General features: G+C 54.2%; 7 protein-coding genes across 7 annotated transcripts; 4 read left to right on the forward strand and 3 right to left on the reverse strand.

Moving 5' to 3' along the window:
• Window positions 1–769: 769 nt before the first annotated feature.
• Window positions 770–2,293, reverse strand: HMPREF1541_01263 (uncharacterized protein; the record flags this gene model as incomplete). The annotated part of the gene is made up of 2 exons (XM_008713563.1): window positions 770–999; window positions 1,045–2,293. The coding sequence occupies 2 exons, from the start codon at window positions 2,291–2,293 to the stop codon at window positions 770–772; spliced, it is 1,479 nt and encodes a 492-aa protein (XP_008711785.1).
• A 254-nt stretch (window positions 2,294–2,547) lies between these two features.
• Window positions 2,548–3,874, forward strand: HMPREF1541_01264 (uncharacterized protein; the record flags this gene model as incomplete). Its single annotated transcript, XM_008713564.1, has 3 exons — window positions 2,548–2,610; window positions 2,660–3,052; window positions 3,098–3,874. The coding sequence occupies 3 exons, from the start codon at window positions 2,548–2,550 to the stop codon at window positions 3,872–3,874; spliced, it is 1,233 nt and encodes a 410-aa protein (XP_008711786.1).
• A 1,318-nt stretch (window positions 3,875–5,192) lies between these two features.
• HMPREF1541_01265 (uncharacterized protein) lies at window positions 5,193–7,992 on the forward strand (the record flags this gene model as incomplete). The annotated part of the gene is made up of 7 exons (XM_008713565.1): window positions 5,193–5,208; window positions 5,308–5,356; window positions 5,411–6,129; window positions 6,187–6,274; window positions 6,309–6,737; window positions 6,784–6,966; window positions 7,014–7,992. The coding sequence occupies 7 exons, from the start codon at window positions 5,193–5,195 to the stop codon at window positions 7,990–7,992; spliced, it is 2,463 nt and encodes an 820-aa protein (XP_008711787.1).
• A 381-nt stretch (window positions 7,993–8,373) lies between these two features.
• On the reverse strand, window positions 8,374–9,402 carry HMPREF1541_01266 (uncharacterized protein; the record flags this gene model as incomplete). The annotated part of the gene is made up of 1 exon (XM_008713566.1): window positions 8,374–9,402. The coding sequence occupies one exon, from the start codon at window positions 9,400–9,402 to the stop codon at window positions 8,374–8,376; it is 1,029 nt and encodes a 342-aa protein (XP_008711788.1).
• A 619-nt stretch (window positions 9,403–10,021) lies between these two features.
• Window positions 10,022–10,514, forward strand: HMPREF1541_01267 (uncharacterized protein; the record flags this gene model as incomplete). Its single annotated transcript, XM_008713567.1, has 2 exons — window positions 10,022–10,049; window positions 10,102–10,514. The coding sequence occupies 2 exons, from the start codon at window positions 10,022–10,024 to the stop codon at window positions 10,512–10,514; spliced, it is 441 nt and encodes a 146-aa protein (XP_008711789.1).
• An 810-nt stretch (window positions 10,515–11,324) lies between these two features.
• On the forward strand, window positions 11,325–11,675 carry HMPREF1541_01268 (uncharacterized protein; the record flags this gene model as incomplete). The annotated part of the gene is made up of 3 exons (XM_008713568.1): window positions 11,325–11,389; window positions 11,437–11,502; window positions 11,561–11,675. 3 exons carry the CDS (start codon window positions 11,325–11,327, stop codon window positions 11,673–11,675), a joined length of 246 nt encoding a protein of 81 aa, XP_008711790.1.
• Window positions 11,676–13,178: 1,503 nt separating this feature from the next.
• On the reverse strand, window positions 13,179–14,717 carry HMPREF1541_01269 (uncharacterized protein; the record flags this gene model as incomplete). The annotated part of the gene is made up of 1 exon (XM_008713569.1): window positions 13,179–14,717. One exon carries the CDS (start codon window positions 14,715–14,717, stop codon window positions 13,179–13,181), a length of 1,539 nt encoding a protein of 512 aa, XP_008711791.1.
• Window positions 14,718–15,882: the final 1,165 nt, after the last annotated feature.

Here is a 15,882-nt window from a genome sequence, read left to right on the forward strand (position 1 = left end):
ATTGAGACAGTGCTTCTGACAGACCGCCGACACTCTCAGAGAAAGGCTGAGCTCTGTGATATGCTTGTTCTTCTTGAGACACGATGGAGCTGATCACAAGCTCATCTTTCTCGTCGTGTTGATGAAGATAGGCTGCAAGGACGTCTTGCGCGCGTAGATACCGCGGTCTGCGGGGTACTAGTGGGCCCCACTAGACGCGATGATCTGATACGAACAGCGGATGGCGTCGAGAGGAACGGCCCTTGAGGCAGCCGTACCGATAACTGCCGGCCGTGTAAGTGATGGGAGACTGCGAACAGCGACGGATAGATGAGCTGTGGTGTGTCCGAGGGTGAATAGAGGCCAATGCTGACGAATAGACAGACACGCGGGGCTCGGACAAAGAGGGCGGGTTACCGGGGCGGTGGATAAAGATAAGCGTTTGATCTCCACTTTCCAAGAGGCAGTAGAAATGCCTCCCAAGGTCTACAAAGTTGACGGGACGGCTTCCCTAACTTATCGCAAATCACACCAGAAGCCTCTGCTACGAGCTTGGGGAGCGCAAACACGTCAGTCTTGTCGACAGCTAGCGTGTGTGAATGTCTGATTCAATGCCCGTAAGCTCACCGGCAGCATGCTGCATTCCTCTTGAGGCTCTGTTAACCTCGGGCAGCCAGCCGTCTTGCTCATAAACCACAAATATCTGTACACAGTTTACTTCTCTGAGCCATCCATAGACCCTATCCCAACGCCATTTAACCTGGTATCAAGCCCAACGTGTACCATTCATTCATTCGTGCTCTTCCACCCGTCGCTTCGTCAGAGTGTCAAGCACCCGGCAATAAAATTTGGATGCATCTTCCCGAGCGAAAGTGATTTCTTCGGTCAAGTAGTTGGGCATCAGCTCCATCATATCTCCGTCTCGATTGGCATCCAGCAGAGGTGTATACAAGAACTCCGTTTCCTGGAAGCTTGCTGTCTTTGCTTCTTCAGCATCAACATACAGCTTGAAGTGCAGAGCTGGGAATTGTTAGCTTGGCTCACATCAAGGGTAAGTGTACTTACTGCCGTTCCGACCGGTTTGAATGCAGTCATAGGTGTCGCCCTCCTCAGTTCGCTTGACGCCCCGGATAATCAGTCCGGTAAGGTCTCGGTAAAGCTCTTCCTTCATTTGAGCACTCTGTGTTGTTTCACTAGGGCCAGATGGTGCACCCCGGAGCTGGCCGTGGTGCTTCATCGCGCTGCCGGGGACCTTAGGGTGCTCTGCCGAGGCTGATGAGCTGCGAGCTGCTGCCAGCTTGGCTTGCAGGTTCTTGATTTCATTCTGGGCCGATGTAAGAGAAGCAGAGATCGTCGAATTTGCCCGGCGAAGGTCTACCAGTTCTTGCTCGTTGGTCTGGACCTGTTTCTTGAGCTTTCGACTATCCTGGACGAGCGGCGCTTGTTGAGACAGCTCTTTCTTTAGCGACGCTATCAACTCATTCGAGGCCTGTGTCGTTGCGTCACATTGCTTCCGAAGCTTTTCCATGTTGGCATTGGCTTCACTAACCCCAACGTCCTTGAGACTGCGATACTTAAGATCGATATTCTCATACTTGCGTGTGATATCACCGAGCTTGCGTCTCAAGTTCGGGTCACCTCTCTCCGTATCAGAAGCGCTTCCTGCGCGTTGTCGAAACGTGGTCGCTTGTCGTGAATTGTTACGCGATGCATTGCGCGCCATGGGTGCTTGATCGATTTGCATCTCATCATCGTCAGACTCCAGAAGTTCGTCCTCGGGTTCAGGCTCTAGCGTCGCTTTTTTTGCATGTTGCGCTGTCTTGCGAATTTTTGTTTGAGCAGAGTCTCTGGCGACGGGTTTCGGGACGACCTTGCGACCTCGCGTCGGGGCATGGCTTGAGCGCGCAAACGCTGGCGATGGTCCTATCTCTACCGTCTCCTCTACGAGATCGTCACCCTCTTCCTTGACAGGTTCTGGGATCGTCGCTTTCTTCCCGGCAGCGCGTCCTCGCTTGGGTGCCGGGGCTTGCGTCTCCTGAATCTCATCGCCATCCTGCTCCACCTGCTCTTCCGCCGCCTTGCGCTTAGCAGCAGCGACTTTCTTGGTCGCCGGCTTCTTTGGTTCGGTGGCAGATGCCTTTGTTACGCGTGATTTCGCTTTCGGCATGGTGACGCAGCGACGTTTTCTTCCTTTCTTCGCTTGTGTAGTTTTGCCCTGCGGTTCTGTTGACGATGTTGACAAGTTTGAAATATCCTCGATCGCGTCTTGGGACTCCTCTATATCAGAATCGAGTAGATCAGATATGCCGACCATATCGGCTTTCTTGCAAGTCCTTGAGTGGTTGTGCGCGATCGGGGTTCGTAAAATGTAGTAGGAGGGGTAGTGTGGTGCATGTCAAAGTCGCGTTACCGAGTCGATGTAAACAAAGACACAAGGCTGCGGTACAGCCTCGTCTTTGCGACTGGCCTGCCACATGCGCTCACCCATCGGAGATATCTTTCCATAACTTGCAACACAACACTGCAAGTAATCCCCCAGCCGACGAGTCGGCTTCAGCCTCGATGATAATGTCTCCGGATAGAGGCCGGTTCAGCGATCGGTGGATTGAACTGTGCATAACCGCCTTGGGAGTGTGTCACGCCTCGATGCATGACATGCATTTACTGACGGACCTCTCAGTTGACAGGCGCTCTACTTGTTGGGACGTATATGATATCAAGAATATCCGAGGTTTCTGATCCCGATCATGAGAAAAAAGAGCAAACGCGGATGAAATCTGCTGCAATACTTCGCCGCCTCGATGGTCCAAAAGATGGAACTACTGATGGGGATCCTGCCCGGCCTAGGCGGGAAGATCTGGTGCTTTCACAGTATGAGCAGGCGGTGCTACAAGATTTAGTCTTTCCAGAAGACATTCCGGTCTCATTTGATGACATTGGTGGACTAAGCCACATCATTGATGAGCTGCGCGAGTCTGTCATTTATCCACTAACTATGCCGAATCTCTACACCGGCTCCTCATCGCTCCTGTCGGCGCCGCCCGGTGTCTTACTATATGGACCACCGGGATGTGTAGGTTCCAGGTTTCTCCTCATGAACGGCAGCTGACTCTGACAGGGGAAAACGATGCTCGCGAAAGCCCTTGCCCACGAAAGTGGTGCCTGTTTCATCAATCTTCATATATCGACACTCACGGAGAAATGGTTTGGCGACTCGAATAAGCTGGTCAATGCAGTCTTTTCACTTGCACGAAAGCTAGAGCCCACCATTGTTTTCATTGACGAGATCGATGCAGTGCTAGGGACCAGACGATCCGGAGAGCACGAGGCGAGCGGCATGGTGAAGGCCGAATTCATGACACATTGGGATGGTCTTGCATCGGCAAATCGCCACGGTCAGCCTCAGCGCATAATGATATTGGGGGCCACCAACAGGATTGGTGATATCGATGATGCGATCCTCCGACGCATGCCGAAAAAGTTTCCTGTTTCTCTACCGACGACATCCCAGCGGCTCAAGATCCTCAGGTTGCTCCTCCGAGACACCAAGGTCGATACCTCGCAATTCGACGTGGAGTATTTGGCCAGAGCTACCGCAGGGATGTCAGGCAGCGAACTGAAAGAGGCTTGTCGAGATGCTGCAATGATCCCCGTCCGCGAGATGATCCAAGCACAGCGGAGAAATGGACAGCCCATGAACCAAGTACGGCCAGGTCACGTTCGCGGATTGTGCACGAATGACTTTTTTACACCCCAAGGAGGCCGCAAACGTCTGAGAGCCCAGAAATCTACGGAGGAGAAAGAATGGAGCACAGCATCAAACTCGCCGGACGATGCCTCGGATGTTTCAGACCCAGTTGAAGCTGTCGATGCAGCGGAGACCTTGGCACGGTAACGAGCTCGGATGGACTACAAACGAAGTACAGAACAGTAGCTAGTTCGTCCGACCTTGTGCCACACTGATCGGCCAGAAGCGAGCACTAGCACTGTAGTGTGGTCAGGAGGACGGGTGATGTCGAAGCAGGGACGATTGCCCTGCCGCGTCAGGCTTGAGCTAGATATATACTAATGGCAAATGTAGAAGGAAAGCCGGGATCAGAAAGCATGCAGGCAAAGATGGCCGGGCTTCAGGGATCCAGCCGGGACACCTTACCAAGCAGTAGAACGGTGGTGCCGAGGAAGAATACGAGTTACGGTGCGGCATGTGAAGTTTCCCATCGAAGCTTTCTTCCCCCACACTTCGCTTCAGGGCTCCGCCGGCGACAAATCAAGCCTGCCTTAGGCGCAAGTAGCACCCGGAAGCTACCGCCCGCGCCCAGCAGCACCTGCGCTTAGCACTAGGCACCTCGCAGGTGGCATCCAGGGTTCGTCAAAGAACCAAGTGCGGGCGCAGGCACAGCCTGCCACTGTTTCCGACGTCCTCCCCGACACTATTCTTGCGACTCATTTACGACTTCAACGGAGTCACGCCCTCACTAATCGTCGTGGTATTCCTTCAGCTCCTCTCGGCTCGAACCGTCTACGTCGCAATCGTCTGTCCATGCCAAACCCAGCATCTTGAGCCTTGAAAATGAGCGCCGCCAGCGACTCACCGACAGCTTCAGTCGGCCTCCCAGGCAATCCTGGTCCAGCGCCTCCGAACCAAACACCTGGTCACACTAGCTTCAGGAGGTATATACATACAGTATCATCTTGCAGATAGTGGATTTACTGACTGCGTCCAGGCAACGGGCTTCGCGCGCGTGTGGTAAGCCGTCCACTTCTTTTCCACCGTTCCAATTTGCAAGCACGCGGACCTGTCGGTATTTCGAAACATCACGCGACCGGCCTGAAAGAATTTGCAAACTGCTTCCGACTGCGCCAAACAATATATACAAAGGCTGGTCGCGCGACGTCCACGACGATTTTGATATACATCAAGCAGACGCGCCAGGCCGAGAACCTCGGTTCATCCTTGGATTTCTCAACGGTCCGCTGCTATGCGCGTGCGATTACTGTACCTTGCCGCGGTGGTTGTGGGTCGATGAAGCCCATGACCACTTGTTCTACAGGCCCGCAGTCTTGATGAACATGTCGCTGATGCTTTCTCACAGAAACATGCCATGCTCGAAAGGTATGCCATTCGCCATGGACCACCTCGGCCCTCGTAATCAGTTGTCTTGGCAGAATAGAAGCTGAATAGATACTTGTATCTGATCTCTAGGTCAGATGCGATGCTGCTTCCCTGGGGTACGTTCTTGAAGGTTCCCTGCCCGCTTCCCCAAACTGACCTCCGAAGTGTCCCATGCACCAATTGTGTGGCGTTTTCTATCGAATGTCGAATCCCAGTTCCGAAGAGAAAGCGAACCACACTCGCCAAAACCAAGGAAGAAGGGAGGTAAGTTGACTCGCCGTTACTGGGGCACGTTGTTCAGGTATTGACCGGCAGCAGTGAACCGGACCAGTCACAGCCAACATCGACTCCAACAGACCCTCGCTTGACACAACCCGCGACTGCCAAATCCACTGTTCCCTTCAACTCACCAGATGGCATTCCTTCGACGCAGATATCCGAGGCTGAGGCCGGCCAGCAAACCGCCAACAATAATACCATGGCCCAGTTCATGAAACCTAAGTTCGCCAGAGCCCCCATACGAGAAGCTGGAAGGGTTGCGTACCTTGGTGAATCCTCAAATCTGGCCTTGTTGGTGCAGGATAAGCATGGTACAACAGACGTCGTCCACTACCCGCTTCCAGAAAACATTCGAGGCGCTCGAGCTCGATTGACCGAACCAGATCAGCTCGAGATTGAGATCCTTCAGCAGCGAGGCGCTTTTCTGCTGCCGCCGAGATCATTATGCGATGAGCTTGTGGATTGCTTCTTCCGTTGGGTCGCTCCCGTGGTGCCAGTCATTAATCGGAGCCGCTTCATGAAACGATACAGAGATCAGAAAAATCCGCCCTCGCTGCTGCTGTTGCAAGCCGTCTTGCTGGCGGGTTCTCGTGTCTGCACGAACCCACAGCTTATGGATGCAACTGGATCTACCACCCCCGCAGCCATGACATTCTACAAGAGGGCCAAAGCTCTGTATGATGCAAACTACGAGGATGACCGTATCACCATTGTTCAGGCTCTGATTCTAATGGGCTGGTACTGGGAGGGGCCCGAGGGTAAGGAATGGCAGAAAGTCAGGTATGCGGATTATGCACGATCTAACATCGGTGCAGATGTTACCAAAAATGTCTTTTACTGGACGAGAGTCGCCATTGTGGTGGCTCAAGGTGCCGGCATGCACAGAAGGCAAGTTTGCCAATTGTGTCGATTTTTGGCAGATGCTGACTGGCTCAAGTGTGGAGAATTCACAGCTCAGCCGTCAAGACAAGCGTCTTTGGAAACGCGTATGGTGGTCACTGTTCACTCGAGATCGATCCGTCGCAGTCGCCCTGGGAAGACCAGTCTCGATAAATACAGACGATTCCGACGTCGAGATGATCACCGAGGACGACTTTATCGAAGATGAAGGAGATCCCGCAAACGATTACCGCCGAGACCCTGTCCATGTGCAATTCTTCCTGCAGTACGTCAAGCTCTGTGAGATCATGGGGCTGGTCTTGTCTCAACAGTATTCGGTGGCCTCCAAAGCTCGTCGGACCAACGCCATCGATCTGACTCACAGCGACATGGCTCTAGCAGATTGGCTCCAAAATTGTCCAAGAGAGGTATACTGGGAGCGCTCGAGACACCATTTCTGGTCCGCTCTTTTGCATTCCAACTACTAGTAAGTTTGGCTTGCGTACGCCATACCGATTAGTTGACCTCTCTAGTACTACACTTTGTTTGCTGCATCGGGCGCACATGCCGCCTGCTACGGCCAAACCGAGCGATCACGAGAATGTGGACATGGCGTATCCCTCAAGGACCATCGCCTTCCAGGCAGCTGGCATGATCACTTCCATCGTCGAGAACCTTCTTGCGCATGATCAAATCAAGTACACGCCAGCGTTCATGTGAGTATTCCAGGAATCCGGGAACGCTTCAAGTTAACAACGAGTAGTGTCTACAGCCTCTTTTCCGCACTAATAATGCATGTTTATCAAATGAGGTCTTCAGTCCCCTCGGTTGTGGCAGCAAGTCAAGAGCGCATCAATGTCTGCATGAACGCACTCAAAGAGGTATCCAAAGTCTGGCTCGTCGCCCGCATGGTTCACACGCTGTTCGAGTCCATCCTTGGCAATAAAGTGCTCGAAGAACGACTCCAGAAGGCAACAGGTCGGAAAGTTCAACGAAACAGGAACGTGAACCCTAGCCAGCATTCCAATGGCCATAACAATACCGTACCGCCTGCGCCTGCGTCGAACCTGGCATCTAACAAACGTAAATTCGACGATATCGACCTCGGTTTCTCTGTAGGGCCTCCAGCGCCTCAGATGTCATACGAACGCTCGCGGCCGCAAACGCCAGCTGTGACGCCTTCGAGAGAGCTGAATCCGCAACAGGCGAATATGCCGATGGGTTCTCCACCTCTCCAGAATGAGCCTCTACTTCCCAACCAGAATCGCGCATCGTCTAGGCTTCACTCAAGAGGACCAACGCGGGCGAACTCACCATTCAACGGATATTCTATACCAGCGACGCCGCCCGATTTGTTCTTGGTTACACGAAATTCCCCCAACATTATGTGGGAGAACTTCCAGCCGGACCAACTGTTCCCCGACGGTACGATCGGAGGCAGCAACATGTTTGGCAGTCCCACATTGCAAGGCGCTGTTGACCCACAGCTCCAAGTACCGAATCCTGGCTTGGCAGACCAGATGATGGGAGGCCAGACCAGTGGAGCTTGGCCGCCCAACATGCAAAACATGATGAGTGGTGTCGATGGAATGGGTCGGAATGCCGACAGCGACCGGTGGTCCAACAGCTCTATTGGCAACGCGCCTGTGGCCCCGACACACTTGAACGTCGAAGACTGGTTCCAGTTCTTTGGCATTAACGGCGAAATGAATCCCATGGCGGCGGATCCTGGCACGGGATAATTGTAACAGTAACGGCGACGACGGTGACCGTTAGCTAACGAAAATCAGGGCGTGGTCTATAGCTTATGGAGGGCACATACGGTTATCACGCATTCTTCGCCTTTTCGAAGATGCCTCAAAAGTCGCAGTGAATATGGAAAGGGCAACATTCATTGATCATTATTTCTAACAGCCAATCTCCTCTTGGCTCGCGTTCTCACTGCACAGTCAATGTCCATTACTACCCTTTGATCTGCTGACTGTTGACAGAGATCCTTCCCTTTCCTTGGATCCCATTCCGTTTCCCGAGCCGAAAGGCCTCCTGTTGTTTGTCCGTCCCATGCGCTATCGACCTGCCCATGTCGGTCGATCCTCATATCCCAATCCTCAATCCTCATCATCTCACTGCTTCTTCACCCTCGGCACCCAAATCGTCAACACCCCATCCTCAACCTCCCACTTCAAGCCCCCATCGCCCCCGGTCTCCCCACTGGGGTCCAAGCCCAGGCGCGCGTCCTCCGGCAGCACGAACGTGCGTCGCCACTCGCCCACCTCGCGCTCACTCAGCAGGAGCGCCGTCTCCCCTCCGTCGTCGTCGTCATCGGCTGCTTCTCCTTCCTTTCCTGCCTTGGAGGCGGTTTTTGCTTGGCCTGGATTTTCGGCGGGTGGCGGCGGAAGGCTCTCCCGCGTGGGCGTCCGGCAGAGCGTGCCGCCGTCCTGTGCGTCCGGATCGGTGGCGAGGGCGCGGCGCGAGAATGAGCCAGAGACCAGGAGGGTGTGCGGGGAGAGGAAGGTTAGGGAGACGGCGGAGGTGGTGGTGGTGGTGGTGGTGCTGCTGCTGCTGCTGCTGGGGGAGAGGCCGGGGGTGGAGAGCTCCAGGACGTAGTGTGTTGGGAGGGCGCGGACGTCGGCGGGTGGGGTGGTGAAGGGGGGGGGGGGGGAGATGACGGTGGTGGGATTTGTGTTGGTGGTGGCGGTGGGGTGGTGGGCGAGATTGCTCCAGTGGAAGGGGTTGTGGTCGGAGAAGAGGTGGGTGGGCCAGAGGGTGGAGGAGGGGAGGTAGGGGAGGTGGTAGTACGGTTGGGGAGGCGCTGTGTTGGCGTCTTTGGCGGCCGTGGGCTCCTTTGTCGAGGTGGTGGTGCTGCTGGGCTTGCTGTTGCGCCAGAAGTGCGAGAGGTCCACGTGCGGGTGGCGGAGGTGTGGGTGTGGGACGTGGAAGGTCGGCATATGGACCCAGCCGTGCTTGATTGAGGAGGGCGCGGAGGCGTGTTGTTGGACCGTCGACCATTCGTTGTTGTCTCTTGTGATGGATTGTCTGGTAGATTGCGTGTCGCTATTGGTGGAGGTCTCTTGTTGTGCCTGTGCCTGTGCCTGTGTCTGTGACTCTGGAGGCGGCGTGTGGCTGAACAGTGGCACTTCCCGGATCGGCATGATGCCGTAAGTTGGTACGGGGATATGATATGGGGTGTACATTGTCGGCGAAATACTGACTGCTGTTGTACAAGTATCGGTGTTCTGGAAGGTATAGTTGTTGATAGTTTGGTTAGCTTTGCTTGATCAGGGCATGTGAGAAGCTGGCGGCAGATTCGTATTTATATCGCCTCCCTGTATATCATCGAACATGCTGGACGAGCACGAGCAGTCATCGAATGGACACAACCAAGCCATGGTTCTGAGTGTTCTGGCAACCACCTGATGGTTCGATCAGACCACATCAACAATCATCTGCAAGGCGCCGAGAGAAGGGATGAATCCAGGCGCGGCTGAGGCTTTTTTGGGGTGTTCGGCCAACTCCGACTTCACCCCGAGCATTACCGACCTCACATCACACCACGCGCTTCTTATGGTCACACGCTTGAATTCCGCACGCCTAGCCCGTGAGTTCTCGTAAAGAGCGCGCGAGCATGTTGTCGTGATGCCGTAGTTCCATGGCGTTCGATGCGTACCCCATGCTGGGCACGTATATCAATGGCGGGGCGCTACGCGATCCAGGTAAAGACGTAGCACAACCAAAGTCAGGAAAATCAATCACAACCAACAAGTTCCCAGCATGAACGACCTACCAAAAACACAAACCGGTAAGTACGCCGCCGGTGTCATCCTCTTGAGCGCTCGCTGACCTGGCCCTAGTAATCTGCAAAGCCTGCGGTATCGTGCACAGTCCACGCCACTGGGCGGACGAGGCGAAGCAGCACTGCACACCCGCCGCCACCACGGCGGCATCCAACAAGTCGCCAAAGACCCACCAACAACACAAGAAGCACGAGCTCTGGGAGGACAAGGCTGGTCAATTCATCAAGCAGTTCTCTCGCAGCAAGACTGCGCCGGTCTTTGTGGCTTCCTCGGAGGCGGAGGAGGAGGAGAAGAAGAAGCATGTGGAGAGGACGCCAGCGCCGCTGTTGAGACGATCGACGAGTCTGTCGAGGCGGGACAGTTCGCTGGATATGGGAGACGGGGTTATTGATTTTAGGGACGAGGATGGGAGGTTCGCGGGGGAGTGGGATCATGTGGTGCTGAAGAAGAAGGGGAAGACGCTGGCTTGAGGAGGGCTATATGATGTGGTGAAGGGGTTGGTGAGGTGTGGCCGACTGATGACATTGAAACGACATGGTTGACGCCCTTTCTGCGTGTCCCATTAATGATATTGGGGGGATGGTGTTTAGCATGTGTATTAATACAGGTTGTGGCGTGGTGGATTCAGCCACAGCGCCGCGATGATGATGATGATGCCAGTGGCCACCATGCAATATTGGCGGCGCCTTATACTCAGTCGACCCGATTCTGAGCTCGCTTCACTCGCTTTTCCAGCCATGCATGGTACTCTCGCTCTACTTTCCACATCAGCACATGACCTGCACCGTTCCCTAGTTTGAATTCAATCCCCTCCCCAAAATCATCCCTCAGCAGCTCTCCATGTTGCAACTCGACTGCTTCATCGGCTGTTCCGTTGCAACCAGCGACTCTATGCCAGCCGACACGTTTCAGAATCTCTTGTAGCTGCCCTCTGTTCTTACCTGAACGGCTGCTCACCTTCCCGTGATAAGTCCCGCAGCGACACAGGCGTGGTGCCCAAGCCCGGAATATTCCCGTCTGGCTATGGCTAAGCTTTGCCCCTGTCTTCCGAGCCTCGTGCCAGCCATCACGCCACATGGTACTGTTGTGTACATAAGCAAAAACGCGCGCACTGGTGTACCGTACGACCATAAATTGCGACGGAGACCATCTCGGAAGTGAGTTCCTCCACGACATCCATATCAAAAACAAGCACAATGTTACGCTTTTCCACGTCAAACTTGAAAGCTCGTCCACTGGCAATCTTGCGGCCGGTAGTGCGGCAGCCACTCACAGCAAGAATGTTGGGCTCACAATCATCGGCGGGTGACACTGGCTCTGTGCGTCCTGGAGGAGAGGCTGCGAGGTGAGAGCATCCGGACTATATCTGTGCAGTTGGCTGACTTGTGGCAGCGACTCTTTCCAGAAGAGGGAGCAAGCTCTGGAGAATATGTATATCCACCAACGGGAGCTCGAGAAGTAATTGCTTTCCTCTACTTGCTACGTCCGCCGTACTGATGATGCGTTTCTGATGTAGCTTGAAGAAGATCCAGGAGAAATTGGCACGGCATCGTGCACACCTGGAGGAGCTTGACATGCACGTGGGAGAGATGGTTGAGGCAAAAACCGAGGCCGTGGAGAAAGGCAAATGAGGTAGCGGTGCGACCTGGATGTTGTTCAGCGGGCGTCAAATATTGAGACGGGCTCCAGCCACTGCAACAGGCAGATGAGGGGGTTCAGAAGCGGCGTGGGCGTCACTAGGCTCGGTCGTTGTGTATATCTTGTGGTTCGTCTGGCATTGACGGCAAGAAACGAGAGTGATATGTGATTATATGCTGCAGGTTATGGACAGGAGAGATGATGGAGTTTCGATATCGTCAACACATCAGAGAAGAGTTACCGCCGCCTCAATCGTTGTTTGCAGCTGGCAGGCTGACTGCTAAGGCCAACTTCCTTCCCCCAAGTGACCCTCCCATGTGGCACCGTCCTCTCTTACTCAAGTACACCGCCCCAGCAACGCATCAAAGCTCTCTAGCGGTAGGTTCTTCGACCTAAGCTTCCACGCAATCATTAATGAGACGCACACCCATCCCGCGACATCTTTCCTTCTAGATTCCCTCAGACCAGAATCGACACTCCCGCATCTCTCATGGCTCCCACATTTCTCTCACTCCCCGGCGAGGTCCGAGGCATGATCTACGACGAGTTTCTCAATGATGAGGACAACAATAACCTCCAAGTCCAGGCTACCACTCTCCGTGTCTCAACGCCATGGGCGCCCTTGTTGCTAGCCTGCAGGCAGGTCAACAATGAACTCAGTCCCCGTGTCAACGCCTTGGGCCGCTGTCTTGTCATCAGAGCTCCTCGTGCACGTAGAGCAAGCAAGCTCGCAGAAGAAAGCCCTTTGGTCAAGGTCTTTGTCAGGAGACTGATCTGGACGACGACATTCCCAACTCCTCGTCCTTTGCCCTTCGATGACGCTGAGAAGTCCATCCCCCAAATCAAAAGGATAACAGATTATCACGAGAGGAGGAAACTGCCCGCCAAACTCCACTATAGCATGAAGAGCAGTATTGAGGTCGTGCAAGACGAAAGACTAAGCAGGTATGCCTGGTACGAAAGCACATTCTGGCTTAACCTCGACTGAGCGCGAACTTGACTGTTGGCTTCTGCGACAGAACGATCAAACCTGCTCTTCAAACTGTCAGCGAGCCTGACATGATAGCAACTACAGACGACGGGAACTTTGAGGCGAAAGAGACATCGGCAGCGAGGTGCAGTTGAACAAACAAAGCTACACCCGGCGATGTGGGTCAAAGACGCCACGATCTCAAATGCATCCAGCATCCAGACTCTGGACGACAGATCATGATCGATCAAATGCCTTGGTCACGACGGATGAAGTGCCCGACGTTTTACAAGCGTAGTGCTACAGGGCTTCCAGGCCACATCCACGACAGTGGTGGGGGGAAAGGTCGTTTGGTGCCTATGCGGTAATCATGATAGTGCTAGCAGAATGGAGACTGCGGAGTGAGCTTAGGGGCCCCTAGAAGGTCGGCTGATATGCGCTTTGACAGGTGAATTACGAATCGCTGCCGCCCAGGTCTCGATCAAACATGCTGTTTCCACTCGTGTTCACAATCCGATTCGACTGTCTACAAGGAGGACTTGAGCATGGATCCCTGGCACCTCTGCTCGGACCAGCCCAGCGCAACGTCCCCCACTGCCTCTCCTGTAGTCGCGTTCCCAAAGTTCCTCACCGAATTATCTCCTAGAGCCGTATACGTCTTCCATCCTGTGCTCTCCAACCCTTTCGCGCCACCAGCAGCAAATGCCACCCACGCATCCTGCATGGCGTGACTGGTCTCGTACTCGAATGCTGTACTCGGTCCTCGGAAATCCGGATGGGTCCCGAATATGAGCGGGAGCTCTCCCGAGTGATACGCTCCCAGCCATGGCTTGGGCGCAATGTTGCTGAAGTTACCACCGTAGAAGTACGAGAAGGTGTCGAGGCCGGCTTGCTGGCGGAGATGGATCTGGTACGTTACCGGGCAGAAGAAAACAGAGAGGCGAGCGTTCTCGGCGGTTGTGGCGTTGGGGCCCGAAGGGTTGTAGGGCGCGAAGGGCACGCCATCTTGCGCGTTGCTGCCGATGATGCCAGGAATCGAAGGGAGTTTGCCCTTTAGAGCACGGTCGGTGAAGTTGTAGGGCATTGTCACATTGTCGGGGATGGGCCAAAAGCGGAGGGCAGGCTGCGTCTGCGTGTTGGAGTAGTTGGCAAGGAAGTTCTCGAGGTCGGCGGCCGGGAGCTTCCGCATGCAAGCGAGTTCTGCGGACGGTGACAGGTCACCGCAACCAAGATTTGAGGCAACAAAGGTGAAATTTGAGGCGGGTGGCGCGCTAGGGGCATCCTGGGGGACTCCCGAGTCTGCGATGAAGCCGGAGATGATGGGATCCTCAGCATACGAGTAGACGAAGTTCACAACGGCCGTTGAGCCTGCGCTCTGGCCCCAAAGGACCATTCTGGAAGCATCTCCGCCGAACTCTGCAATGTTGTCCCGTACCCATTCGACCGCCAGACGTTGGTCTAACAATCCCACGTTCTGGGCCGTAGGATTGATACCAGCAGCATTTGGGTATCCGAAGATGTTGAGTCGATAGTTGAATGACACCACGATGTGATCCTGGGTACGTTGCACCCACTGGGTTGGGATTTGATAAGGCACGTCCTGACCACCAGTCTGGAACGCGCCACCATAGACATATATTAGCACTGGAAGAAGCTCTTGCTTTTTAGCGTTCTTTGGTGCCCATACAGACAGAGTCAGGCAGTCTTCGGTGACACTGCCAGTAGTGTTGAGGCCTTGAAGGCCGAATTCGAGGATTTCGCGGTTGTACACCGAGGCGCCCGAGCCCAAGAACTGCATACAACTTTGGGGCAGCTCGGTTGCGTGGACGCGGTTCGTAGCCGCGCTGCTGTCTAGCGCCTGTGGAGGCGCAAATCTCAGATCATCCAGGGGTGATTTGGCGAAAGGGATTCCCAGATACTGGCGTACGTCTGGTGCAGCGGGATCGATCTTGCCGTAAATTGATCCCGACGAGGTACTCACAGTGAGACCACCATGGTCGTTCCATGTGGGACTGCAGTAACCGGGCAGCGCACAGAGAGAAGGGAAAATGTTCACGACCTTCATGTTGAACAGTGATGTTCACCGTGGAAGAGGAATGTGAGCGTAGGGGTACCGTCGTAACTACCAGTCGGTTTATCCATTCAAGCAACATCGGTAGTTGACCTACTTCGGCATGCTACAAAGTCGAAGCCGAGGATTATACAACGACATCATTTCCCCACTGCGAGTCATTGTAGCGCGAGGGGAATCTGCTTTAGGCTGAAAACCTCAAGTGGTGTTGTCGGAGAAGCAGGAGGAGCGCTGTTCGCAGATGTCGACAACATTGACGGGCATCCACCCCCTGTAACGAGACGTCATCGAATCTTGCCAAGTCAGTTGTTGTAGCATCATGAACCAACCTATTTGGTCTTCCCGATATTGTTTGTAGTCAGCATAAGCATATAGAACAGCTGTCGAGTGATTATGGTGTTGTGGTGTGATGGGCTGTGAGTCCGGGGAGCCCTCCCCTCATTTTTATTGACCCTGGCAGGCAGTTGCAAGCAATCGCGGCGCTTGGCACCTTAGCTGCACAGTCGTGCATCAATTCAGGCGTATCTGCACGGCACTTGCATCTGCTTTTCCATCACATTTATCGAGAACTCACTGCAGCCATGCCTTCAAGCAATGAAGCGAGTGGTATCGCGCCACATCGTGACCGAATTGGCACGGTGACCTCACTCTTCGAATAGCTATCCCGTTTCAATCATCAACCAGGAAGGTCGGCCATCATGCTCGTTTTATCCTTGAATGATATAACACCGCGAGTTCCATGCCGTAGCCAAGCAAAGACCGACCGTGCTTTCGACTAATGGTGATTTGAAACACAAGAAGATCAACGACAAGACCTCATTTACGACGGAATGTATTTTCAGGCCAGCCTGGGCAGCTGCACCAGTCTTAAACAAGAATAGCATACGGGGCCTTGAACGACCTCACGGGCCCGAATACGCGTCAAAAGAGGGAGCTGCAAACCTGCAAACCGGAATCCGAGCTTACGGAGTGATTGTCGGCCCTTTCCCAGAATTATGCATCAGGCCGCGACGAGTAGGCGAGCCTAGCCACTCAGCAAAGATCAGCTCTACGGCCGCACAAAACTCGTCTGATGATACATGGGTAGAATCCATTCTCAGCTTACGCTGGCCTCAGCCTCGCTAACCCGCTTAGGGTCCAGTTTGCGAAGATGCTCGCA

The sequence above is a fragment of the Cyphellophora europaea genome (genome assembly GCF_000365145.1).
Source record: "Cyphellophora europaea CBS 101466 unplaced genomic scaffold supercont1.1, whole genome shotgun sequence".
In the NCBI taxonomy this organism is placed as follows: Eukaryota; Fungi; Ascomycota; class Eurotiomycetes; order Chaetothyriales; family Cyphellophoraceae; genus Cyphellophora; species Cyphellophora europaea.